The 26,104-nt window shown below is 40.7% G+C and overlaps 1 protein-coding gene across 3 annotated transcripts in view; it reads left to right on the top strand.

Moving 5' to 3' along the window:
• The window catches only part of LOC121182923 (voltage-dependent R-type calcium channel subunit alpha-1E), a 91,396-nt gene that overhangs the window by 43,809 nt on the left and 21,483 nt on the right, over nucleotides 1-26,104 (top strand). For all 3 annotated transcript variants that reach the window (XM_041039566.1, XM_041039568.1, XM_041039567.1), the window contains exons 6-20: nucleotides 11,605-11,708; nucleotides 12,493-12,651; nucleotides 13,933-14,123; nucleotides 16,071-16,174; nucleotides 17,446-17,561; nucleotides 17,831-17,884; nucleotides 20,525-20,617; nucleotides 20,792-21,001; nucleotides 21,170-21,282; nucleotides 21,513-21,625; nucleotides 22,056-22,187; nucleotides 22,802-22,871; nucleotides 23,019-23,136; nucleotides 23,507-23,574; nucleotides 23,786-23,877. In XM_041039566.1, coding sequence (XP_040895500.1) covers nucleotides 11,605-11,708; nucleotides 12,493-12,651; nucleotides 13,933-14,123; nucleotides 16,071-16,174; nucleotides 17,446-17,561; nucleotides 17,831-17,884; nucleotides 20,525-20,617; nucleotides 20,792-21,001; nucleotides 21,170-21,282; nucleotides 21,513-21,625; nucleotides 22,056-22,187; nucleotides 22,802-22,871; nucleotides 23,019-23,136; nucleotides 23,507-23,574; nucleotides 23,786-23,877 — 1,737 coding nt within the window. The remainder of the gene's footprint in view (nucleotides 1-11,604; nucleotides 11,709-12,492; nucleotides 12,652-13,932; nucleotides 14,124-16,070; nucleotides 16,175-17,445; nucleotides 17,562-17,830; nucleotides 17,885-20,524; nucleotides 20,618-20,791; nucleotides 21,002-21,169; nucleotides 21,283-21,512; nucleotides 21,626-22,055; nucleotides 22,188-22,801; nucleotides 22,872-23,018; nucleotides 23,137-23,506; nucleotides 23,575-23,785; nucleotides 23,878-26,104) is intronic.

The raw sequence follows: 26,104 nt of genomic DNA, 5'->3' as shown, positions 1-26,104 counted from the left end.
CTGTTTCCTTAAAGGCTGTTATCGTGTAGCTGAGGACTGTTGTGATTGAAATTCGAATGGAGGGGCTGTGGGTTCTCTCAGGTCACCACACATGCTTCCCCAGCCAGTTACCGCTGCTAAAAAGCCAAGCTGTGAGGGAGAGTCAGAAAACAGAGGAGCTGTTGGGAAAAACGTGACAGGAGAGAAAGAAAGTAAAGAATAAAGAGGAACAAAGACAAAGATAGTGAAGAGACAGAGCTGGAGGAAATAAGAAGGATGCCTCTATGCGTAATCGTACGTACTAATTGGCACTTTGGCAGTCTCATTCGCTGGCAAGCCCTCCATTAGACTGGCAACAGTTGGCAGAGGGAGACGCCCACCAAGGGTTTGTGTCATCACTATGTGCCAGACACTCGGGGGGGGATGGGAGGGATGGAGCTAGCTCAGAGGGAGCTGATGAGAGTAAAGATGAGGCGACTGGAGAGAAGAGCATTTCAGCCTTTTCTACATGGCTGTTTAAGCACAGGATCATTTTAGGCAAGAACGGGAGGAGGGAAAAACAGGGTTGTTTGGGTATCTGTCAGAAAAGCGAGAAGAGAGAAAGGTGCAGGAAAAAAGAGGAGAGAAAAGGATGCCCTGAAAAATACACAACACAATAAGGCTTTGATCTAGCAGATACATTAAGATAACGTATCTTAGGTACTTTAAGAAAATTTTGAGGGTTTTTGTTTGTCATGACGTTAATAAGATTTTGTTTTTTGTTGAGCCATGACATGTAGCAAACTATGTGACATGCAAGATCTGAAAATGCGTTAGTTGTCTTCTCACTGTGCTGCTCTGGAAACCACAAGGATTTGTTGTTTTTCAACAGATCACAAAAATCTGCCTCCATTACTGCCTTGTTTAACTGCCTTATTTTTATCTGTTGATATCAATCATGATCAAGTTTTTTAAAGTTGGGGATATTTTAAGTTTGGTTCACACCTTGTCATGTCACTAAAATGAGAGTGGTGAGGTTGTCTCTCTCAGACCTTTTAAGCCTCTGGTGTTAATAAATGGAGAGAGACAGTGTCTCCTTTTGCTGTGTGAACAGATAGATGCTGCACCCGTCAGTCGTTCCTCACTGGGTGTCAGAACTGGCCTGTTTCTACTCTATTAGCACTAGTTAGCCAGGAGGGAGCACTAGCATGAGAGCTTCTCATCCATCACACCACCTTTTTTTATATCAGGCAAGAAGACAAATGAAAGAAAACTTGGAGTTTAGATGTGTTTAGATTAGATTTAGGTTTTTTTTTTTTAATTTAATACTTGTCTGTTATTTCCCTTTTCTTTCCTTTATTCCTTTTCTTTTCTTCATATTAAAGTTCTGTCAGTGTTGCTAAAGTTGAACTGTGGCGTTTGTGTGATGTTATCATCTTGTTGGGGTGTGAACGTACTGTCACTGTACCTGACTCACTGAAAGCTGAAACCACAACCTGTCTCGTCTGTGCCTGTGTGTGTGTGTGTGTGTGTGTGTGTGTGTGTATGAACCAAATGTGCCACTACTGCATGTCTTTTAGCCAACAACACCGTCTGTCTGTTTGGCAGTCATACACCTGTTAGAACTGACTATATCAAACTGTCACACACACACACACACTGACTATATCAAACTGTCACACACACACACACACACACAGATACACATACAGATCTGTCCTTTCCAATCTTATTTTCCATCTGTTGTCTGATCGATTGATGAGTTCAGACGCAGCAGGGGTGGATGTCCCCCCGAGCTGTTACCGTGGTGACTGAGGACCCCACCCCAGGTCAGGCTGTCACTGGCTCACTGTCCTGCTGCTTGTCTGGTCAATGTCTCTACAATTAGACCAGAGCAGGACAGATATGTCAGTCTTTTCTTAAAGTTTGATGGGGGAATGTGCTTATACACCTGCTCTGTCTTTGTGTTTGTGAGTGTGTGTGTGTGTGTGTGTGTGTGTGTGTGTGTGTGTGTGTGTGTGTGTGTGTGTGTGTGCATATATCACAAAAGGAACAGAGTGCTGGCAACACTTTTCTTTCACTTTTCAACAAGCCTTTGTTTCACAAATCAAACAAAGTGAAACACGAACCTGCACTTGAATAAAACACAAAAAGAGTGTGTGAAAAGGAGTGTGTAGTTAGTGACATTCAGTTGACATCCTCAGGGTAAAAGTGATGTTTTAGCTGAGATCCTGAATTAAGTCAGTGAATAATGATGATGCTGTGAAGGAAATTGACAGTCTAACAAGCCCACTTTCTGTTCCTTTATGTCCCCTCCCTCCCTCCCTCTCTATCTCTCTCTCTCTTATACTCTCACACTCCATACTTATAAAGACAAAGACTGTGTCGAGGGCCTTTATGCAGCCTAGTCAGGTATCTGATCAGAGAAGATGAGGTGCTACACTGAGATGAAAGCAGTCCTGATGTTAGCTGGAACTCAGCTCTAATTAAATTCACTTCAGTTACTAGTGAAAGTTACTTGGAAGAGGATTGAGCTAGGACTCAAAAGAATTCTGCTCAATTATGAACTGGCAGTTTCTCTTTACATAACATATTTCAGGCAGACAGCCCTTTTGTGAGACTTTAACTCACACATGCAGTGTATCAGTTGTGTATCAGTGCTCCTGAACAGACTTTCCTGACAAAATACAAAGGGAACACAGTCTTCTGATGACTTGAGTTATTGTTGAATTTCCTCAGATGGAGTTCAGAATGAAATTGCATGTTTCAGAGACAGATGGAGATGGAGGCGCAGCAGGTGTCAGCACTGGGAAGGCTGTACTCCGCACATGGAGCCCAGTTGGTAAAGACCTTGATCAGTTCACAGAGATAACAGTCAGACATAGACATGCTGCAATGGATTCAACACAACACGTGTGTCAGTGTAATTGATAGAGATGTTATACCATCAAACAGTGGCAGCCAAATAAAGGCCTGTGGACTAAGTCAAGCAAAAAGTTTCCTGATGAAAACTGAAGTTTCCCTTTTACAGTTTACATCAAAAGTTTAAAGCAGTAGTGTGACTTAAAAAAAAATGCAGCAGCAGTTGCCAAGCAACCAACAGGGACTGAAAGAAATAATCTGGGACATAACCCCACTCCCTGCAAATTATTGTTTTTAAACAAATGATATATAAAATCTCAATTAGTGAATTGTAGTCATTCTAGTAGATTGATTTTTATTTTTATTAATCAATCTCAAGTCTCATAGTTCAACACAGAACATGCTGTACATCTACATGTGTGAGACATGTTTTGCCAAATCAGCATTAAGCTAATTTTAGCCCAAGCTTACTAATGAGAAAAATGAATCTGCCCTCATACTTAGACAGTTTGGCAAATCAGATTTATTCTCAAATAGATAAAAAAAAAAGCAAACAAAACATACTGGGGGTATGGAGGTATATAAACTTTGGAGAACCACAGGTGTCCTAAAAATGGTAAAAAAAAATCTTTAAAAAGCCGTCTGTTAATTGATACTATTAAAAAAATTTACAAAGGAATAAATGAATCCATCAATAAATTCAACAAATTAAAAACATAGTTTACAAGAAAACGAAGAGTAAGATTAAAGAATGCCTTCCTCTTTCCATTTGCATTTTAATTTTGCCACTGCTTTTTGCTTTTTTATTTACTTCTTTCATTTGCTTCTTCATTTAACATTTATATGATGTGCTGGTAAAACAAGTCAAAATAATGCAATGCAAGTTAAATGACACTTTTCTACATTCTTTAATTATATTGTTAATTGCTGTTTTTGTTGTCAGAGTAGATAACAGGTAATGGGATGCTTCATAACCATGTACATGACACCCAATGGTCCTCAACGGTTCACTCATTAAGGGTGAAATTAATGACTCTTGGTCGATCCTAATTGCTGACCCCAGTCATAAAACGTCAAAAAAAAAAGTGATGTATGGTGTCGACTTTGTAATTGTTCTTAGAAACACCTGATTCTTAAACATCACAGCTATAACTTATTTTTTTGGATTAGAAACAGTAGGAGATGTAGGAATTATATTGGAGTAAGTCTTTGTTTTAACTACAGTAAGGATAATAGTAAAAAGAAAAGTGTTGCTGGCAAGAGGAAAGTGTGTACTCTGTTACAGCCACAGTTCCTCTGAACATGCAGTGTTATTTAATTACACAGTCCACAGGGGACTATCAAGCAGAGATTACTTGGAGAAATCGTTTTTGAACTTTTACGATACTAAGCTAAAGTCTGTGTCACCTCTCTCTTTGCCCGGTCACAGGCCAAGACTTTTGAGAAGTATTGGAGAGAGTGCCTCTGACAAGCAGCTAGATTGAATGGATGAGTGTCCAGAGGGGCGGGATGTTAAGTGTACCAAGGAGAGAAATTGAAGTGACTGCAGGTAGTTAACGATAGCTCCAGTGCTTTCATGCTTCATGGTCCAGTGTGCTGAATTATTAGTTGCAGAAAATGAAGAAAAGTTAAAGAAAAGAATTAATCAGTGGTGGATTTTCAGTTAGATCAGTGCTGCACAAACAGATTTTGAATGTATGAAATCTCACTTCAGTCGCCTTAGCCTTCCACTGAACCTGAAATCACAAACTATGGTTGATGGTGAGTTAGATAAATATGTATATTTAGACACCCTGACCTATAGAAAACCCCTTTTGAGCTCTGCAGGAGTAAGGCTCAGGTGGAAATTACATCATCAGAGGACGTTCCCGTCAATCAGCTATAAATTAGCATCAGTAAAATTAGGTACATAATCAGTGGTCTTCAGTCGGAGTTGTGAAGCAGTTCTGTAAAAGTCCAACATGTGCTACAAGTCTTGAGGTTTGTAAAAAGCTAAGAATTGTAGCTGACAGACATTTAGTGCTGCACAGGGTTTTCTGAGGACACCATGTTTGTTAGCGCTGAAGCGGCTCCTCAAGCAGTGTTACTGTCGGAGTTGTGTCTTTGCCAGCAAGCAGCATGGTGCATTTGGCTTTGATTGTCTGCAAGAGACAAAACAGCCAAAATCTATTCACCTTTATTTCTGTATATTAAAAAAAAACTGCTGTACGTATACTGTATATATATTTATATATATAAATAAAATGTATCACATAAAACTTATCATCATTTTTTATTTATTTTTATTTTTAAATTAGTATCATAGAAAGAATTCTGTGCAAAATCCCACAGCATCTAATTTTGAATTTCAAAGATAACAAATATGTCAGGCTGAAATTTGGTGAAATGTGTATAAAGTGATGCACTGTGTAAACATTATAAATCTTCAAAGAAGAGTTTGAGCAAGCTTAATCTGAATATATACGGTATGATACTGTCAGACAGTAAGCATTAAGATGACTTTAACAACCTTAAAGCTATGTAAGGGTAAAGAAAAACATTAATTTGAATTAAGTAATTTATTTTACGTTCTTCTAAATCTTTAACTCTTTGATTGTGCTCTTGCCTTTCTCAGTGTTTATTAATGCACATACTGTATGGAGGCACTTTGGTTATGACATTATGCAACATTCTGATTTTCAATCTTTGGTTTTTTGCATGTTTTATGTGACCTTTTGTACCCAAGAAAGAGTTGGTGTGCAAGAGTCATCTCTGCTCTGTACTAAATTATCATATCTCTTTCTCTCTCTCTCTCTCTCTCTCTCTCTCTGTCTCTGTCTCTGTCTCTGTCTCTCTGTCTCTCTCTCTCTCTCTCTCTCTCTCTCTCTCTCTCTCTCTCTCTCTCTCTGTGTCTCTCTCTCTCTCTTTCTTTCACTCTCACTCTCTCTTTCAACAGATGGCTACTAAATCATTTACCTAAATCAATTATTCATTCTTGCCAAAGAGCAAATATTAAGCTAACTGACACATAAACCAATATGCAGGGTGATACTGAACTGAAAACTGATTCACATAAAGCCAGGCCAGTGCATCAGGCTGTTGATATAAGGGACAGTAACATGTGATCTTGCATAACTTTGACATCTTGTTTGTGAATGCAGGGGGTTCACTGTGTTGGTGTGTGTGTGTCTGTTTGTGTGAGTGTGTTTCAGAGAGAAAAACAGAGAGTAAAAAGAACAGATGAGGGGGGAGTTAAAATGAGAGAGCACACTGTGGGAGGCAGAGAGGCTTATATCAACTAAACCAACCGGAGCAGCACTGTAGGAGTTGCTCCACACAATTCCTTATTCTGTCAAGACAATCCGCTGTACGCACACTCACACACACCACCCACCGCACTGTGGGCCACCAGAGCCGTTATTTTAATTGATTGTGCTGCAGAATCACAGCTCTTCATAAAGAAGAGAGATGTGGTTTTTTTTGTTTGTTTGTTTTTTTTTTTAAATCCCCACAGATAAATGCTGTTGGGCAGTTTCCTTCCCTCTAAAAACAGGTGTGACTGCTGTGTACTGATTGTAGGAACAAAACTTTGAAGGACAAATTGACCACACGCTGTGTGGTGAGATTATTTGTTTGCCTCAGGTGCATAAACAAACTAAATCAGCACTCGAACATGTAATTTTGCAGATAAAATCAAATCATGAATGCTTAATTGGAAGACAAAAAAAAGAGGGAAAAGCTTCTCTGTGACTTGAAGGGATTCAGCAAGGATGATATTTGCCAATATGTGAGCTGAATGTCACACAGTACAAATACAAATATCACATCTATAATTTAAACTATCGTGGATTTACTTTTTAAATAATGTCATTGTCATGTGATTGGCAGGCTCAAATGAAAGTCTTTTATAATCTGAAACTCTGCAGTTCTTAGATGGACAGTTCAGGACAGTGAAAACCTGCATCAGACACTGCTTCATTATACTTTATAAATATATTCTTTCAATATTATCACACCAAAATGCCCCTAAAAACCAAAACAAAGAGCCAAAAATGTCCTTTAAAGGAAGGTTTACTTGACTTCCAGCTTACGATTGTCATCTCATGGTGTGGTTGTTTCTTCATGCTGCTTTGTGCTGTTGGATTCTCTCCTCATGCAGTCTACTGCAAACCATGCTGCTGGATACGTACACAGTGAAACATTAATGACTATATATTGCTGTGTGGAAAACCTCCCAGAAGTCACAGCTTTCGAGGAGTTAAAAAACAACAGTTTTATTCTGACTGTAAAACAAACCACTGTTTGGTATAACTAAGCAGTTTGTACAGAAGTCCTCCAACTGACCCAAAGACAGAGACACAGAAATCACTAGAACAGGCCTTTTTTCTCAGCAGATTATTTTTGATGTGGGATTCTAGGAAAAGCACAGGTTTAATTAATGGTATCGCTAACAACTGCATTTCATTTAGATGAGACAGTGTCGGAGGCGTGGCAGTGTGCAAGTTTGTTCATGAGGACACTTAAAGGCTCTCCACACCCACACAGGTATTTTCACTCACCCTGGTTAATTAGACCTTTAATCAGGTTGACACTATGCTGGGAATAACATGATGTTACCAAACTCTGTGTGCCACTAAAGTTTGTCTAACCACTACATTTTCACAATAGTAAGCAAATCAGGGACAGAGTTATTTTCACTTTGGAGGTTGCTTGATTCCACCCATTTCATCATCAGAAATGTCTGAGAGGCTGAAAATTGTGTGTTGTTCTTGTGTTTCATAAATATAACATGATGTTACCAAACTCTGTGTGCCACTAAAGTTTGTCTAACCACTACATTTTCACAATAGTAAGCAAATCAGGGACAGAGTTATTTTCACTTTGGAGGTTGCTTGATTCCACCCATTTCATCATCAGAAATGTCTGAGAGGCTGAAAATTGTGTGTTGTTCTTGTGTTTCATAAATATTAAAGATTAGAGAATAATAATAATATAAAAATGCTTTTGCAGAAAAGTGCTTTTATCTCAGACATCATCTTGTGATACGCCAAAATTATCTTGTGACTCCAGAGCTGAGAACCGTTGGTGCAAATAACACATGCTGTACAATTAATACCATTACAATGGTCAGGTGTGCTCATGTCATATTAGTTAGCAGCTTGACAGTGACATGGAGCATAAGTCACAGCGTTGTCAGTATCACGGCATGACGGTTGTCACGACAGATTTGTCACGCAGCGAGGAGCTGTCAGTTCTTGCAGGGTATGTCACTGTTACTCACTTATCATGGCTGACATCTCAGACCAGGGCACCAGCTCAGTTCACTACAGTGTGTCTGTCTCACATAATGCCTGCAGATACTTGGAGGGTGAACGAAGATGTTTTTTCTGCGTGAGATCTCCCAGTGACTAAAAGTGACATTATTAACTTGTAGATACATCAGGCACCTGTCAGATGTGTGTTGTCTCTGAGATCAATTAAGGTGTCCATAAAGTGATCGCCAGGGTTCATTTAATTCAACCATCTCATCGTGTTAGATTCCTAACTGTAACAAACTCTCTTGTTCATACTTTTCTTGACAGAGAACAGAGAAACAAGAGGGAGACTGGGAGAGACCTGGGCATTGTTTCACCAAAGCATCTCAGGGCTAAAATCCATCTTATTAAGCATCTTAAATTTTAGGGTGGTTCCTAAAATGTGTTGTGTCTCCCTTTAATTGTACTCTATAAATTGAGCTTACATTAACAACTACCTCCTACACACAGATAGAAAGCTACAGGTTATAATATGAGGAAAAACACTTGCCTGAAGGAACAGTCTTCATTGCTTTTTGTCCACTTCATTTAATCTTTTAGTCTATACTGTCATCGCTGTGCTCTCTGTGGGTAAAATGCTGTTTAATGCCACATGAGTGACTCCATTTAAATCGTAAAATAGGCCTAACCTAATACAAACAGCAAACAGATAAATGAATAGTCCTGCAATAAGGAGAGGGGGAACTACAGGGAGGAAACAATTGTTTGCCAAATTGTTCTTTTGCGCCAAATTAGCCATGTGTTGTGCTTCCCTTGGCTGATTTAAATCTGCCAGCTTCTGGCCAACCTTCACCGTCCTCGTCTCCGTCATGTAAGGGGTGCCAATGTCCAGACGGCAGCAGTGTGCAGCATAGCTGTCAGTGATGACTGTAAAAATTGTGACAGAGGGACTTGTAAATGTTTCCTCAATATTTTCATATAATTTTATTTTATCCTCATTTCTTGGTGCAGAGCGTTGTCACCTTTCCCTCCAAATCGTTTTAATCTCATCTGACTAAGAAGCCTCCTTTTCCCAATCTGTTTTGTTATGTTTTGACATATTTATTTTTGTGTGAGAGACTCAAAAACAAAGTTCCAGCTGGAAGAGGAGAAGGGAAGCAAGCAGAGAGCCTGTCTTCTCATATTGTAGATTGGCAGTCAGAGCGGACCAGGTACTCCTGAGGAGACAAACATAAAAATTCAGCAAGCTGGCAGCAGAGGCTCTAAATGAGGTTATATTTCCACAGCGTAGTGTAATATTTCACAGTGTGATGTAGTGTAAAATGTTGTTTGTAATGTCTTTTGTTTCATTTAAGCCTTACTTTTTATTTTAGGTCTTTAATATATAATATAATTTGACTAACAGGTTACTGTAATATGATATGTCATCTTTTTCAGCACCATGGGAAACTAACCAGTCAAGCAGTCCAAGTCCTTTAGCTTTAGCAGTAACTGGCACTGAAATAAGAGCGTGGCATTGATACTGACCTCCAGACTGCAGCTCAACACACAGACACAAAAGAGCCACAGACAAGGAAACAGTCACAAACATTATCTTTTTAGCCATAATATCTTTTTCTTACCTGAAAACATGTACACAGAGAGGATCTTGTCTTGCACCTTAAACAAGCTTGCAAAGAAACAAAATTCAAAATGACATTGACCACATCAGTTCTGACTGCAAAAAAAAAGGAATTGGTTTTGTAACTTTGGTTGGACTTTAAGAGCATCCGGCTCTTAACCTCTACAAACCGCCGTTATTGAAAAACGGGGCCCAGGACATCCTCTGAATAACAGCAGACTTAATGAGGAAACCATTTTTAGACCCTCCATCCCGTAGTCTCCATAACAACTAAAGAGCAGCCAGGACTGACTAATGGGCTGAAGAAAGATGGAGAGATGGAGTAAGTGGGGGATGAAATGACAAGAGGTGTCAGGAGGCAGTGGAGAGAGTGATTGGAGGAAAAGGTGGGAAAAAGAAAAGACATAATAGGAAGAAACGGAGTTGTTGGGCTTGGGGTGAAATGGAGAAAAAGAGGGGAAAAAATCCAAAGGGGAATAGTCAGAGGTGTGAATCTCATGAGGATAATTCCAATTCTATATTTGTGTGGATGATGGTGAGCTATTTTAATCTCTCTCTCCTTCTCTCTCGTCATTCTCTCTCTCTTTTTCTTTCTTCTCTTAATTAAATCAGGTGACGCTTTATGACTCCTAACACTACAGACAAGACTAATTCTCACCACCCTATCACTGAAATGTAATTGCGTCTGTGTTGCTGTTTTTTTTTTTTTTTAATAGCTGTGTGATGATCAAGTATGCAATCACTGTAGAGCAAATTACTGCACGTAAAGATGGCTCTTTAACTCTGAACTGTACATAAATCACGTTTACAGAGTGGCAACCATTTTACATAACCCACTGAACAATTACCTTAAAAAATCCTGTTACATGTTGTTGCCTTCATCCTTGTCTTCCTCTGCGTGATCAAAGTAAATTAAATAAGTCTAATTATTTATCAGTCATTGGTTTCAACTTGGCAGAGCAGCAGTGTACACTCACTCAGTGCAGTAAATGTTGCAATTATAGATTTGGGAGAAGATATATCTTATCCCTGTCTTCAGAGTCTTGACATAAAATACTGTGCCATTATCTCTTGGGCAGAAACATATTCTGAACTCCCCTTTTGGTTGTGAAAGGGGGAATAAATGTGTGTTCAGGTCTGTGGAAAATGGAAAAACAAAAAGAGAAAAAAAGAGTCAGAAGTGCGAGTATAATTGGGAAGGGGGTTGAAAAACAGGCAGAGGTGGCAAGGGATGAGAAGACAGGCTTAGGGATGAAAAGCAACAGATGAGAGTATAGAAAGAGAGAAAAGGGGAGCAGGAGGGCAGACTAATGAGGACGCAAGGTGGGGTTGAGGTGAGGGTGGCGGGGGATGACCATTCTGAAGGTTGAAGGCCACAGAGTTGCATTTACTGGGGGGGGGCACAAAACAAGATAAACAAAGTAAAAGTCCAACTTCTGAATACTCTTTGTGTAGCTGATAAAGGATCGATGTGTTTGTGACACGTGTGTGTGTGTGTGTATGTGTCCACGCACGTGTTTGTCAGTGAGCTTCATGTCTCTCCAACCTAAGGGTGTCCTGCCTTCCCTTGATGGAGCTGCTTTCTTTGTTCTCCTCCTAAATAACAGTTGTCACAGCCATCCTCCCACACACAGGGAAACAGCCAAAAGCCCCAAAAGCATCCTTGTTGTTTTCTCTGCCTGCTGGAGACCCTCACGTCCTCACACTCCATATCTAAGCACTGCAGCCATCCTCCAACACTGTGTGTGATGGCCTTAGTGTGTTTATGTGTGTGTGAGTCCCCTTTTTGACACAGCTCTGCGCAGCTTACAAACCGTAAAATTGTAGCATTTCTATGCATCTGCAAAACACTAACAATTGTGCTCCGTCTCTCTGTCTTCTGTTTGTGTGGGTTTGCATATGGGCATTTTTGCATGTTTGCTTCTGTAGGATCCTGGCTGCAGCAGGGGCACATATGAACATCTCAGTGGACCTGAGGACTCTGAGGGCGGTGCGAGTGCTTCGGCCCCTCAAACTGGTCTCAGGCATCCCCAGTAAGTACCACAATTACTATATCAAAATGTTCTCATGGCAGTTGTGGCCATAGTTTTCTTGGTTTTCTTTGGCCAAGTATAGAGACATTGATCTCTGAGATTTCTGCCTCTGCCTCAATACAGTTAAGCCAAACTGAATTTAATTTGTGATATATATATAGATATAGATAGATATAGATAGATAGATAGATAGATAGATAGATAGATAGATAGATAGATAGATAGATAGATAGATAGATAGATAGATAGATAGATGCATCTAATCCACAATCTGTGACATCAATAAGTTACAACAATACAGATGAGTTCATCTCAATCTCTGAACAAGAGAATACATCAACATTTAAATCCATTTTTTCATAGTTTAACCCTGTATGAATAAAGGTTCAGTGAATGAATTAATCAGTGGTATCTGATATTAACTTCCAGGCCAATCTCAACATGATGTATGAACTAGGGCTGCAACTAATGACTATTTTCAATGACTGATTAAACTGCTTTCATAGTTACTATAGGTTTATTGTATGGTCTGTAAAATCTCAGAGAAGGAAAAAATGCTCCTCATGGTTTCTCAGAGCCTAAGTTTTTCAAATTTACTGTAATAAAAGGCCCAAATAATTACTTCAGTGATTGATTATCAAAAATGTTGGCTTTTTTTTTTAAACTGTAAAATAAGAGTAAAATCGTTACTACTTTTATGAAGGGAGTGTATCACGGATTTCTCAGAAGTGTGTTTTAATTTGTGTTCATTAATTCTGCTGCTCTCTGTGTACTTTGCTTCCAGGTCTGCAGATAGTCCTTAAGTCTATAATGAAGGCCATGGTCCCTCTGCTGCAGATCGGCCTGCTCCTGTTTTTTGCAATCCTCATGTTCGCCATCATTGGCCTGGAATTTTACAGCGGCAAACTGCACTACACCTGCACACCGCAGCCTGGAATACTCGGTACAGACACACTCCCAGCTTATCTCTATTCTATTCAAGCGCACAATGTTCACTTTGACAACATTTGTAATTGCTGAGTCTGTGAACTGTATTTAGGCACACACACACACAGATACACACATGCGCACAAGGATTCACACTATTCCATTTGTGAATGTAGGCAACAGTGACATCCTGTTATTACTGTTATTCCGATATTTTTATTCATTTTAAGCCAAGATCTAATTTGCATTGCATTAGAAAACAGGAAATTGTCTCAACACCTCTACCACACACTGATGGCATGGATGAAACAAAAGAGAGCAATTTGTAGAAGGGATCCAAAATGGTTTTGAATAATGCATAAATGTGAACTGATAAAAGACTCATTTTAGAACTGTTTTTGACAATAAACTGAGTCACGGAGCATTAAAACAAAAGAGTCTGGACCGAGCTCGTTCTTTTTCTGTTGTTATTGTTCATGTTACATGTCTATGGGTGGCTTTATGTCAGGTATATTTACGTAGCCCTTTAGGTAGAAGCTCTACTGTCGTAATCGCAAATGCACACACACACATGCGAACGCACAATGGCATGCCAGGCTGCACCTGGAGACTTGATCAAACCAAACCGACTCTGTTGTTCTGTCTAATTAAAACCAACAAATGCTGTGCGCCACAATGGCTCATTGTACATTCACAGCTGTCATTAACCTCCAAGCTGTTCCCGTCACACTGAGGCTGAATGGGCTGTTAGATAACACAGACAGTCTGAAGGGAGTATTTTCTGTAGGCGGACGGTCGCGTAATTGTTCACACAGGTACTCTGCTCTTCCATTGTTTGATGGAGAGGTTTTTTTTTTCCCATTCTTATAGCCTTCAATTCATTGTTACTGCACATTCTGACATGTGACTTTATAGAAGATTTCACCAATAAGATGTCTTTGAAGCTAAGATTTCACTGTCACACAGGTGAAATGTAGAGTAATAATGAGGGGAATTGTTTCTCACTGGGTATGTGGATTGGTTTAAACTTTACACACTCGAGCTTAAAGACCAGTAGAAGTTAGAGTAAAAGATTAATACTCTCAGATTGTGTGTAAAAATTGTTAAATGTGGTATCGCTTTCAAATTATAGTGATCATCTATGGTTGTAACTTTTTCGATGCCAAGGAACATTGCAATGCATTGAGCATGGAAAGTTTTTTTTTTTTCCTGTTTCATAGAACTTTGGTCTTATGTATAACTTTTAGCATACTATATGTTTGCCCTTTTCTTTCTACTCCCACTCCTTTCTGTTCAGAAAACGAGACAGTGGACTCCTCTGAGTTTGAGTTCCCTTGTGGTGTGCGTCAGTGTCCACCCAAGTACACCTGCAGCGATACCTGGATCGGCCCTAATGACGGCATCACCCAGTTCGACAACATCCTGTTTGCTGTTCTCACTGTCTTCCAGTGCATCACCATGGAGGGATGGACCACTGTACTCTACAATGTAAGACACACAAGATACACATGTACACACACACGTGTGCCACTCATAATAGTTTTCTGGATTGCTGCAAATTATTGAGGTGCAGCAGTGTTTTGTTACAATTTAGACTCCATTAACCCTAATGAACAGAAGCGGCTTTGGCTCCAGCACACTGATGGTTGCTGAGTGGATGTGTGCAGCCCCTGCATCCTCCTCTCTCAGACTGTTTGACAGTGGATAGAGAACATGGCAGGAGAGGTTGCTGGGTTGTGACTTTAGTGTTGAAACTGTAAAGTGCTATGTCGATTCCTGTTATGCTCCTATCTTGCCATTTTTATCCCATCAGCCCTGAGAAATGTATAACCTCGTGCAGCATTCTGCAAGGCCTGAATATAAATTAGACTGCCCACCTAGTAGCTATGAAATATGGCAGACTTCATTATCTCTTAGAAATGTATTTGAGAATTAATGGCTGTTAAAATGTCTGCTGTGAATGATATGTTCTATATGTATTGATTCATATAAAATGTGACTCCTGTTTGTTTACTGTCATCAAGTCCTCCTGGTTTATCTCTCAGAGAAGTGACTGATGTGCTCAAAGATTGATTCAGAATAAGAGCGAGCTGAGCTAGAAGTGCTGTTGTTCTGTAGGATGGACTGACAGGACGGATTGACACATCAAGTGTCAAGTCCTGATGTGCAAAAACTTTAAGAGTCCTGAAGAGAGTTTTCTTGATCCACCAGCCACACATGTAGAGGAAATGTTTTGAAACCCCCCCAAAGTTATACAAAAGTAAACAGGAAAACACTCTATTATCATCTCACTGAGACATGTGTTCAAGTAATGAGCATTGAAACCAGTAATACTGTCATTTTCTGCTGTAGAGTAACTGTCAGACAGGGATGAGATACTGCACCATGCTTCATGAGTGTCTATGTCAGAGTGAAAGGAGCAGGCAGGCGGATGCACTCAGACAGTATGTAGACAGAAAAACAGGCAGTGGCACCATTTGCTAATTTGATGTAGCTGTTGCCTGGATGAACATCCAACAAATCAAGTCCAATCATGTTTACCTCTGCAGCAGAGTAGAACTACAATATCTTGTTCAGACTGGAACACTGTTATGTCACTATGATAAGCCATCAGAATAGCATATTTGCAAAAGAACTGCCATCCATGTGGGCCTGCACACGTTTCTGTCTTAGTATGAATGGATATACACTGACCAAGCTCTTAAATGGGAACATCTGTACACCTGCTTATTCATGCAGTCGTCCAATGAGCCAATCATGTGGTTCCTCATTATTTGGGCTAGTTTCAGAACAAAACAAAGACAAGTATGTAGTTTAATAAAAGCATGACTTTTAAATTTCTAATTGTTCTTGGATGAAGGCAGATGATTTGCCAGAGTGATTGTATGATGTTGTCTAAAGCAATGCTAAATGAGCTTGGCTGCTGAACGATGGGGGACGGAGGAAAGAGACAGATGACATTCTGCTACTGTGCTGCTGTAGCAGGACTGCTGAGCATGCAGACTTATTGTAATAATATTTACTACAGTCGGTTTAATCGACCAGAAATACACCAAAGGGCTCATGTACTGAAAAGATATGAATTATTTCATATGCACACAAAAATCCTGGAGAAAACACTCACCGTGTACACCTTCTAATGTACAGGTGCTTTAAAGTAGAGATGCAGTGTGCTGATTCTATATTGGCTTCATACAGTGGCTCTTCATAGAATACCTCCACTCTCCTCCACACTCTCTCTGCAAGGCTGGAGCAGATCAATGCACACAATGTCTCTGTTCGGTACCCTGCACTGCACTTGGGCTCAAACTTTCAGCAGCCACCCAAACACCCACACTTGTGTATTTCTGTCTTGTATCCCAGTGGCAGCATGAGTCGAGTCTGCTCTAGCCTGACTTGATTTTACTGAGCTTAAAACTTTTTTTGATGTTCCAGGCCGACGATGCCTTGGGCCCCAGCTGGAACTGGCTCTACTTCATCCCTCTCATCATCATTGGCTCTTTTTTTGTCCTGAACCTGGTACTGGGAGTCCTCTCTGGGTAGGTTCACTCTTTAGTTCAAGTTCAGTTTAAGCTAATCAACAGGCTTAAACTGTGTCCCAGTTAAGGGGCTGCCTATTTACATCTCAGAAATGCAGCCTCTATCATATCATGGTTGCCATTGTTGGCAATTGTAAGGTGGTCACTGGTTAAATGGTGTGTTCAGGCAGTCCTTGTCTACTTATGAAGCTGGTATAAATCATGCCATCACATCATATTTACCAGATATTTGTATTAAGTTGGTCATCAGTCATTGTCATGGTTAAATACAGTGAAAGGTAATTAAAGGAACACCTCTATTTCTTCTTATTGGCAGCCTGTGAAACACAAAGTCACATCATACTACTCTTCTCCAGTGTACAAAGCCTTTATTCACTGACTTGGCTGTAAATGAGGAATCATAAAACAACCTCAGAGACCACCCTGATGAAAACCCAAAACAGTAGGTGAATAAAGCATGGCAGACTAGAGAGGAGCTGTGTGACATGATTTGGACTGAAGCTCACACTGGTTACACATAATTGGAAGTTATAGTATAGTGATTGGACCATGATTACATTACATTTTTGGGAGCTTAATGTAGGTGCACTTGAAATGTTTGACTGTATGACTTGATAATGCCTCCCTGTACAACAAATTTGTGTTAATGAAATTAACACAAATGAGTTGCCAACTGAGGATTAAGAGGATTAACTTAAGTTACTAAGGACAACTTATTCATTTTGGTCTCTGAATCTGTAGACCGGGCACAGGTTCAGCCTAGTCCTCAGGTCCTTTGGAGGCTTCACCAATAGGCCACATGCTCCAAAGGATGAGCTCTATGAAATGGGTTACAGGTATACAGACAGCTGCTTTTATACTCCTGTTGATTTAAGATCTGGCAAGCTAGTCTGTTAGCCAGACAACATACTGTAGCTGTCTTTTTTACTGATTGGTAGAGTGGATGGCACAGAAGCGACTGCCAAGCCAAACCGTGTTGTTACATGGTGTCAAAGTCTGTACAAGTTAATTAGTTTCACAAAAAGGTTAATGGAGGATCAATTGTCATTACCTCCACGGTGAAAGAAGAGACCTCCTCTGGTTTGCTCTCTTCTCCTAACCTCTCGCCGCTTCTTGTGGTTGAATGAACAATGAGAAGAGCTTGGTTCCAGACATCAATCGCTTTTTCCCCAGTGATTGTCTCCAAGAGGAATTATTCATCCTCCTGAGCATAAATCCCTGTACCCTCAAAGAGTAAATAAACGATTCTGAGGTTTGGTTTGTTTCTGCAGGGAATTTGCCAAGGAGAGAGAGAGGGTGGAAAACCGCAGGGCCTTCATGAAACTGAGACGCCAACAGCAGATTGAGAGAGAGCTCAACGGCTACCGGGCCTGGATCGACAGAGCAGGTGGCTTTCGTCCCAGTCACAGCTCAGGGAGACCTAGTAATTTGGCTCATAATGAGAAAGGGAAAATCGATGTTTCACTTTAAGCTTTAAGACTTATCCTGTTGATTGTTGACCACAAGACTATGTAATGTAGCGTGTTGTCTGTCAGCTGTTTGTTGTGCCACAATTGAGCTACAAATATTGCTACCAAAGATGCCAGTATATCTCGTTCCATCTGAGCCACCATCTGCTGCTAATTTCTGATCAAACTTTGACTTCTTGCTTTCCAGAGGAGGTGATGCTTGCTGAGGAGAATAAGAATCCAGGACCTTCTGCCCTCGATGGTAAGAAATCTTTTGTTTTCCCTGGTTTCATTGTGCACATTGTCCTTCTGCTACCCTCACATTGCTTTACATTCTGTCTCAATTTTCGACTGGCAAATTGTGTTTTATAAAGGCTGTTCAGGCACAAGCTGTTACAGCGGTGATGCTTATTTGTCTGCGAAATTAGGGCCAACACATAATTTTCTTAAGATACGCACACAGGCATAAAAACTCTTTTCAGTGAAGGTAAATGGCATTTAAATCTGGTTGGTCATTTCGAGATGGCAATGTCAGCAAGTCACTCAGTTCAAGAATTTGGTCCACACTGAAATATCTGAACAATCAATCAGTAGGTTGCCATTAAATTTTGCAGACAGTCATGGTTCCCTAAAATCTTTCACATGAACTGTGGAGATCATAACTTTCCTTTTGTGTCACCAGGAGGTTCTCATTTGTGGTTTTGAGTGTAATGTCTCAACAACTATTGGATGGATTACTATTACATTTGGTACAGCCATTAATGTCACCAGGAGGATGAATCCTAATAACTTGGTGATCCTCTGACTTTTCATGTACCGCCACCGACAGGTCAAAATTTTAATTTGTCCAGTACTTTATGACCAAACTAATGCAATTTCAATCAGCCTCAACTCAACTGTGTTAACGTTGTCATTGTGAGTACATTGGCATGCTGACTTAGCATTTAGCAGCCACAACTTTTGTAAACCTCTGATGTTTCATTTAGCGCCATCACCAGGTCAAAACTATACAATAACACATTGGTTTATGACAAAATACCTGCAAAACTATTCACATTCCCATCTACAGCTGTATTAGCAAATGTTAACACACTACACTAAGATGGAGGACATGGTAAATATTATACCTGCTTATTAATGCACATCGTGAAATGTGCCAAAAGTTGGGTGAGCGTTCCTATGGAAATCCGGTGTCAATGAAATTTATGTTTTAATTTGACATTAGGCTCCAGCAGGTATCTTACTGAATTATTGTCATTGTACCAAGCACAACAGAGCCACTAGCATAGCTGTAGATTCTTGGCCTTGTTAAAATTTCACAGCTGAACTGGAATTTTTTTTTTTAATTTTGACCCCTATTGCAAAATATTCAATACAGTATATCAACTCAGGATGTGAACTGCCCAGAGTTTGTTGCTGTCATGGTGCAGCTGCACAGATCACCATTACATTTCACTCTACAACTCTCAATGCCACATTGAGAGCATTAACTCTGATAGCGCTAAACCTATCTCTAGACTCGGTGCCTCACAGGCAGCTAAGCACCTACTCTGACCCTCTCAACTCTACTTTGACCTTTCCTCCTCCCTAAACCAGCAGGGCTTTTATTAAATGTTGATTGATTGGCAGCTCTCAGGAGGCTCCCAGAGTTCAGTACAGGTGGTACATATGGTGAGAACCGTCCTCTGTTCTGCTCTCTCCCTCACCAACTTCACACACCATTTGCCACACACACACATACACTGTCACTCAAATGCACACATGCAAACACTTTAACATAGAAAAGGGAAAGCAATTCCTTGTTCACATATGTTTCTGATTCAGTGTGGTACAAGCTGAAAAAAATTAACTAAATGATGCAAACATGTAATATAAGCAGACATTGGCTCCAGTTGTTGTGATGGAAATAAATGCAGAGGCTCTGAGAGCTTTGACTAAAAAGAAAGGTGGCGCACTGCGGTTGCCTTAGCAACCTCTGGTCTGACAAGGCAGCAGCATGAATGTACTTGTCGTATATGTGTGTGTGTGTGTTGACAGGACTCTGTGTGCCTGCCTTTAGCAAACACTCCCGTGGTTGTGAAATGGCAGCAGTATTTGCGTGTGTGTGTGTGTGTGTGCGTGCGTGTGTTTGATCAATGGCATATTAAAAAAGTCCTCAAGCAAATATTGACCACAGGTAGATTCAGAAATCACAAGGTAGCAGGAAGGTATGAGTGGGCTAGGTTGAAAGGTAATCATAAACACATCCATCAGTGCAAAAGGTCAAAACACACTCATCATACTCACCTTGGCATGTGAGCACTGCACGGCGTGCCCCCCTGACACTGTATGGCAGCACTTGTACACGGCTCAAATATAAGGGATGCATGGACCGTCAAGTCGCCTCGGAGCATGGTATGCCATGACGGAGATTGTAAAATAGCAGCAGAAGGTTTGCTTTCAGTTGTTTAGATCATTACGCCAACATTAAATCATCATTATTGTCTCATTCAACTGCAGCATTAATGAGCTCAACTTTCCTTTTCAGCCAAAACTTCACAGGCATGAGCTTGTCATGCAGAGGGTCCTCATTTCCTTCATCGCTATCTTTTCATTTCATTATCATATTCCACACTTACATATTGCTCGAGTCTACCTGTGGATGTCTTAAAAATGTAAGGGTGGTCATACACAGTGCAGTTTTTTGGGCCGTGATGGCATGCAACCACACAAAATCTATTCAGTGATTCAACATGACGTCACCAAGCCGAAAATGTACTTGGACAGTGTTGCTCAGTCGTGTTGCCCAAAACTTGGCCTTGTGTTACTGCCCTCACAGTATGTTCCCTTTCATTTCTAATTAGTTATACTGTTTGAGCAGCTTGTTCTAGTACTTTTTGTGCTCATCGTGCTTCGTCCGCAGTGTTGAAGAGAGCCACCACCATCAAGAGGAGAGGCATGGATGTGGTCAGGGGGCAACCAGGGGAGGAACAATATGGTGACATCTCCTCTGTGGGTGAGTGGGAGTCTGGACAGGCTCATAAATATATATGGGCACATAAAGTGTGCTCATTTCATACTGCTGTGAACGTCACACTGTTGGAAGCAAAGCTCACAATTCAGAGTGGGAACATGTTGTACAAGTACTGTTAGACTGCAGTTTCACACTACCTCTCGCTTTTCCCCCAAGGCATCCCCATGGCCAGAGCAAGTATCAGGAGTGCCAAGCGAGGTCCTACAGCCTATTTTCGGCGGAAGGAGCGTCTCCTGCGCATCTCAATCCGCCGCATCGTAAAGACACACACTTTCTACTGGACGGTCCTCGGCTTAGTCGCCCTCAACACACTGTGTGTGGCCATTGTTCACCACAACCAGCCCCTCTGGCTGTCCAGCTTCCTCTGTGAGTCACACTTCATTTGAGTGGTAGCGTGAAATATGAGAAGTGCTCCTGCAGTTAATACACCGTTCTTGTCACCTCTAAAACAGCTGTCAAACGGCTCTGAAAATCAGTGCTTTATCATGTAATTGCAGTTGTGTATGTTAATTCCTGGTTTTGTTCTGGTTCCAGACTATGCAGAGTTCCTGTTCCTCGCTCTGTTCCTGACTGAGATGTTTCTGAAGATGTATAGCTTGGGGCCACGCCTCTACTTCCATTCCTCCTTTAACTGCTTTGACTGCAGTGTCAGTACTTTGTCTCCCTCTCTGTATCTGTTTCTCCCAAAATTCTACTGCGTGCGTTCTTAAATTATGCAGCATCAGCCCTCGCCTCCTCCGTGCTCCTCTGTTGCATCATTTTTGTGTCACTTTCTTTCTCTTCTCTCTGTCACCTTGTCATAACTATTGGTATACATTGGTTTGTTACTGTGTGTTTAATCAAAGCTGCAAATCATTATAAATGTATATCTCCTTAGGTAATTGTTGGCAGCATCTTTGAAGTGCTGTGGGGTTTCTTCAGGCCTGGCACTTCCTTTGGCATCAGTGTCCTGCGTGCTCTCCGTCTGCTGAGGATATTCAAGATCACCAAGTTAGTCTCCTTCTTCCTCACTCTTTGCCACCTGAAGAAATGTTTACAAGGAACATTTTGCTGTTTACAGAAAGCTATTGACAGAAAACTAATACTGTTGCTGCTGTAAAGTTTGACAAGATGGTTTGATATGCAGTTTTCCATATTTAAAATCAATAAAGGAGACTGAGCTGTGCTGGAGATTCACTCACTCAAAAATATTTATAACAACCAACTGAATCAAAAACTAGTTTCCCAGAGAGACAAAATAAATTGGAAAAAAAAGACTGACTGAATCCTAAATATATAACTGTTCACCCATGACATTCATATTGCTTACAGAAATAAAGTAAAATGCAACAAAGCCACATGCTTTTACTCTTACTGTTGTTGGGGAAATATTGTTTTTCTTGTCTATTTTCCACTAACTTGGCATTTTGTTACTGTCAAGGTATTGGGCGTCTCTGAGAAACCTGGTTGTCTCTCTCATGAACTCCATGAAGTCCATTATCTCCCTCATTTTCCTTCTTTTCCTCTTCATCGTTGTCTTCGCACTCCTTGGCATGCAGCTCTTCGGTGGCAGGTAACAATAAAAACTCATAAGCAGTCATCCAAGTAAAAGAAATTTACTCATGAAGAAATGGAGTAAATCGATAAACTAGACAGACAGAGAGACGAATCTCATCATTCTGACTGAAAATACACTGTTTTTCTCTCCCAGTCGGCTCGGTAGACGTTTCCTATGGTTGCAGAAAATACACATTCACAAACATAAAAACAAGGCTAAAGTAGGTGTCATGGTTAACTAGATTCCTCTTTATTGAATACACACAGAGAATAGATTGTCCTGTGGTCCACAGTTGTTGTCATTTTACCAAGAGACAGTGAGAGCTCGGTACAGATTTAAGACTCTTGTGCCTTTGTCACATACACACAGCTATTGTTGCGCAGTTTTCCCTTGAGTCAAAGGCCATTCCCCACAAGCTGTCAATTCAATAAAGGCTGGCTGAGTTAGACAAGCATGGCCTTGTGTATGAACTGGCCTCTAGAATACAGAGCACACAGAAAAAACAAACTCTAGCTCCATCAGCCAGCCAGTCGGAGAGGAGAAGGACAGCTTTTTCTCAGACAGAAAAAAAATAAATAAATACTAGACCCAGCTCTTCTTTGTAAAGACCAAATGTGTCTTTTTCACAGGTTCATATTTGAAGACTACACCCCGACCAACTTTGACACCTTTCCTGCAGCCATCATGACCGTCTTTCAGGTCTGGAAATAAACCTGCGAAATTGTTGATCTCTACTTCACACACTTCTATTACAGTGAATCACAGTGTACCGGAAAAGGCATTTTGAGTGTAATGGTCAGAGGTCAGTGGATGATATTCTGTGTGATTGTGGGTGTGCTTTCTCAGATTCTGACTGGAGAGGACTGGAATGAGGTTATGTACAACGGTATTCGCTCTCAAGGAGGAGTGAAGTCTGGCATGTGGTCCTCCATCTACTTTATAGTGCTCACATTGTTTGGGAACTGTATCCTTCATTACTCTGTGTTTTTGCAAACTGCTTACATCTGTATCCTATACTAGTTGTGTTTCTGGACACCTGTTGAATTTAATCCCATTTGTTACTCAGCTTTAAGCCCAGAGAAAAGTGTCTGGGTTTTTTGGCCCGCTCAATGTTTGAGACACTTCACCAGCCATTTCAGATAAAGAGGTAACATAGTATACAGTCTGTTTGTTTGAGGCTGTGAGCTAAATGTGTCTTCCTTTGATGAGACTTCATATTTGGATTACATTTTTGGATTACGGCCAGCTGAGCTGCAGAGGTGAAGACTATGTTTTTCATTGTCAATACTATTATGTGTCAGTGTTGTATTAGTCCTTAACACAGGTTTGACCAGACACTCTACTGAATGTCTTCTTGGCCATTGCTGTGGATAATCTTGCCAATGCGCAAGAACTTACCAAGGTAATAAAACAGAGAATAACAAAAAAGATATAACTGAAAGACAAAGCCGATCTTATCTGCTTTTATTCTTGTAAGTCTGTTACTTAATGCTATAGAGTTTTAATAACCTATCCACTTTGTCGTGTCCAATCCAATAAATCTGTTTAATTATTTAAACTCACAGATGTTACAGTTGTTCAGCTGCCTTTCCCTTTTTTCCTCTTTTGATCAGGATGAAGAGGAAGCAGAGGCAGCGTTCAACCAGAAGCACGCTCTCCAGAAAGCGAAGGAGGTCGGACCGCTGTCCTCCTTCATGTCTTCAGAGTAAGTGCTGTGTGCAGCCGCCCTCCCTGAATGACCTCTTCCTCTCCTCCCTCTGTCCCTCTCCTCCTTCCTCTAGGGAGTGTCTATATAGGACTAATCCACAGCGCTAACACTTTGCACAAGTCACTGAAGCCTCCAGCAAATGGCGAGTCTATCATTTGGTGCAGTAGATTTGGATTACTAATAATGCAAAACAGTTATAGAGGAAGACTAAGGGTCATCAATACAGAGCCTCAAGTTGTGGTGCTGTGTAAGTGCTAGCTTGTAGCACTGACTTATGTCACTTGGAGCCTGTTTAGGGAATCGGTATTTAGTGCTGTCCCACTAGAGACTTACTGATATGTCTTTACTGAAAGGTCTACTGTCTAACCTCCGCCTGCTTCTAGCACTGTAATTTTCTCCAAATTGAAGTGTATGTCTCCATGGTTACTGGTTCCACAGTGGGGTGGGAGGTGCTTATATTGTTGTCATGGAGACAGGGTTACTCAGTGTCCAAATTAACATGGTGTGTTTATTACAGTAACATACTTCTGTACTCTGCAAAGTGGATGTCGTGGCTAGGAGAGAGTGTAAGGAAGTAAAATAAAGTGTTTGCAGGCTTTGATCTGTTGAAGTGCTCTCACTTGTGGACAATTTGATTCATAAAGTAACATGACCTTGTTCTCTCAATGCCCAGGTTTCCGGCTTGCAGAATAGATTGTTTTTTTTTCTCAAGGACTAATTGCACAGTGCTGTGTCATAGGTGGTGGAAGTGCATGTGCATGCACGAGAGTGGGGACTTCTGGCTCGGTATGCACGCTGTGTATTGAGAAACAAGCAGTGTGTTGCATGGGCATGTGGAAAATTTCACAAGATAACATTTTATTAACATGACATAATGTACCTTCTTCTTTCTTGCTTTCTGTCTTTCTTCCTTTCTTTCTTTCTTTCTTTCTTGAGGCCTTGCCATTTTCATAAAACTTCATGGAAATGAAATTAGAGCAAAACAGAAAGAAAACTAGAGATGTGCATTAGTGTCAGTTCAGCCAGCTGAAGGTCAGGCCCTTGTCAGAGCCCATAGAGAAGACTGGAATACCACGGGGTCGTCTGGGCCGGCATCTGTATTCAGAGAGGACACTCTGAACTTTAAGGGTTCCCAGCCTCGACTCTGATGTCAACTATGAAACCCCGGCAGTACCTGCCCCCGCTGACCTTGAGGAAACTTGCATGACAGCATTTGCTCAATAAAAAAAAGGGAGATGCAGCATGTTGGAGGCTGATGATAATTTCACCTTGGGAACGCATGCGTCTGGTCAGCATGATCAAAGGAAGAAAAACAGAAATTACGCACACACCCACACACTCACTGAAAATACTCTTTACGGACAATACAACAAATGATACTGGGACTGTAATATTTGGATAGTGTTTTCAGTGTGTGTACAGTTTTTCTTCCATTGTGAAGTCTTTAATCCCTCACCCAAATTCTCTTGAGTGTTCTGAATACTCTAACCTAATACTCTCTGCACATAAATTTGGCTCTACTAGCATGTCCTAAAAGAATGCAAATGTGTGAGTGCTCTGAGGTGGCAGTGGTGTTCAGAGCTGCATCCCAATGTGGTGGTTTTATTCAAAGGGTATTTAAATATGTACTCTTCCCCTGTGTTTCCCGATGGAGCCCATCTCTGTGTTTTCTACTTGTGCCCATACTGTAGCTCCGACTGTCTAACATCTATTTAAAATGTCCTCTTATCAATGTTGCGCTTAGTGTTGATGTTTATGAATGTTGTTTAATTGTTTCTAATACTGCCACCATCTTGTTTGTCAATGTGCCGCTTGGCTCCAATGGAGACACACAACAAAAAGCATCAAGCGTGAAGTCAGTTTCTAAACCTCCAAATTTATCCTTTATTCACGTGTGCAATGGAAATAATTCTGCTACAAACAGAATGCATCATATAGCAGTTAAATATGAAATATAAAAGGCTGTTTTTTACCCTTAAGCAATGAATAACAAATTCAGAACAGCTGGTAAATGTCCTTAACAGTCTATGTATTTGTTTCCATGACTTTGGTCTTTGTGTGAAAGGCCAGTTTATTATCTTTGAGGATTGTTTGCTGTGTGTCTCCTGGCCTGTTTTGTCTCTGCTCACAAAAGCACTAATGTCTTGTTTTCAATCAATCGCTCATTGATAACACGGACCACACAAGAGTCCACGCTCCAGTAAGTAACACTGTCTGTTCAGCT

The sequence above is a fragment of the Toxotes jaculatrix genome, chromosome 6 (genome assembly GCF_017976425.1).
Source record: "Toxotes jaculatrix isolate fToxJac2 chromosome 6, fToxJac2.pri, whole genome shotgun sequence".
Taxonomy (NCBI): Eukaryota; Metazoa; Chordata; class Actinopteri; family Toxotidae; genus Toxotes; species Toxotes jaculatrix.
Note: the sequence above shows the minus strand (reverse complement) of the source record. Positions and strands in the feature narration are given on the sequence as shown.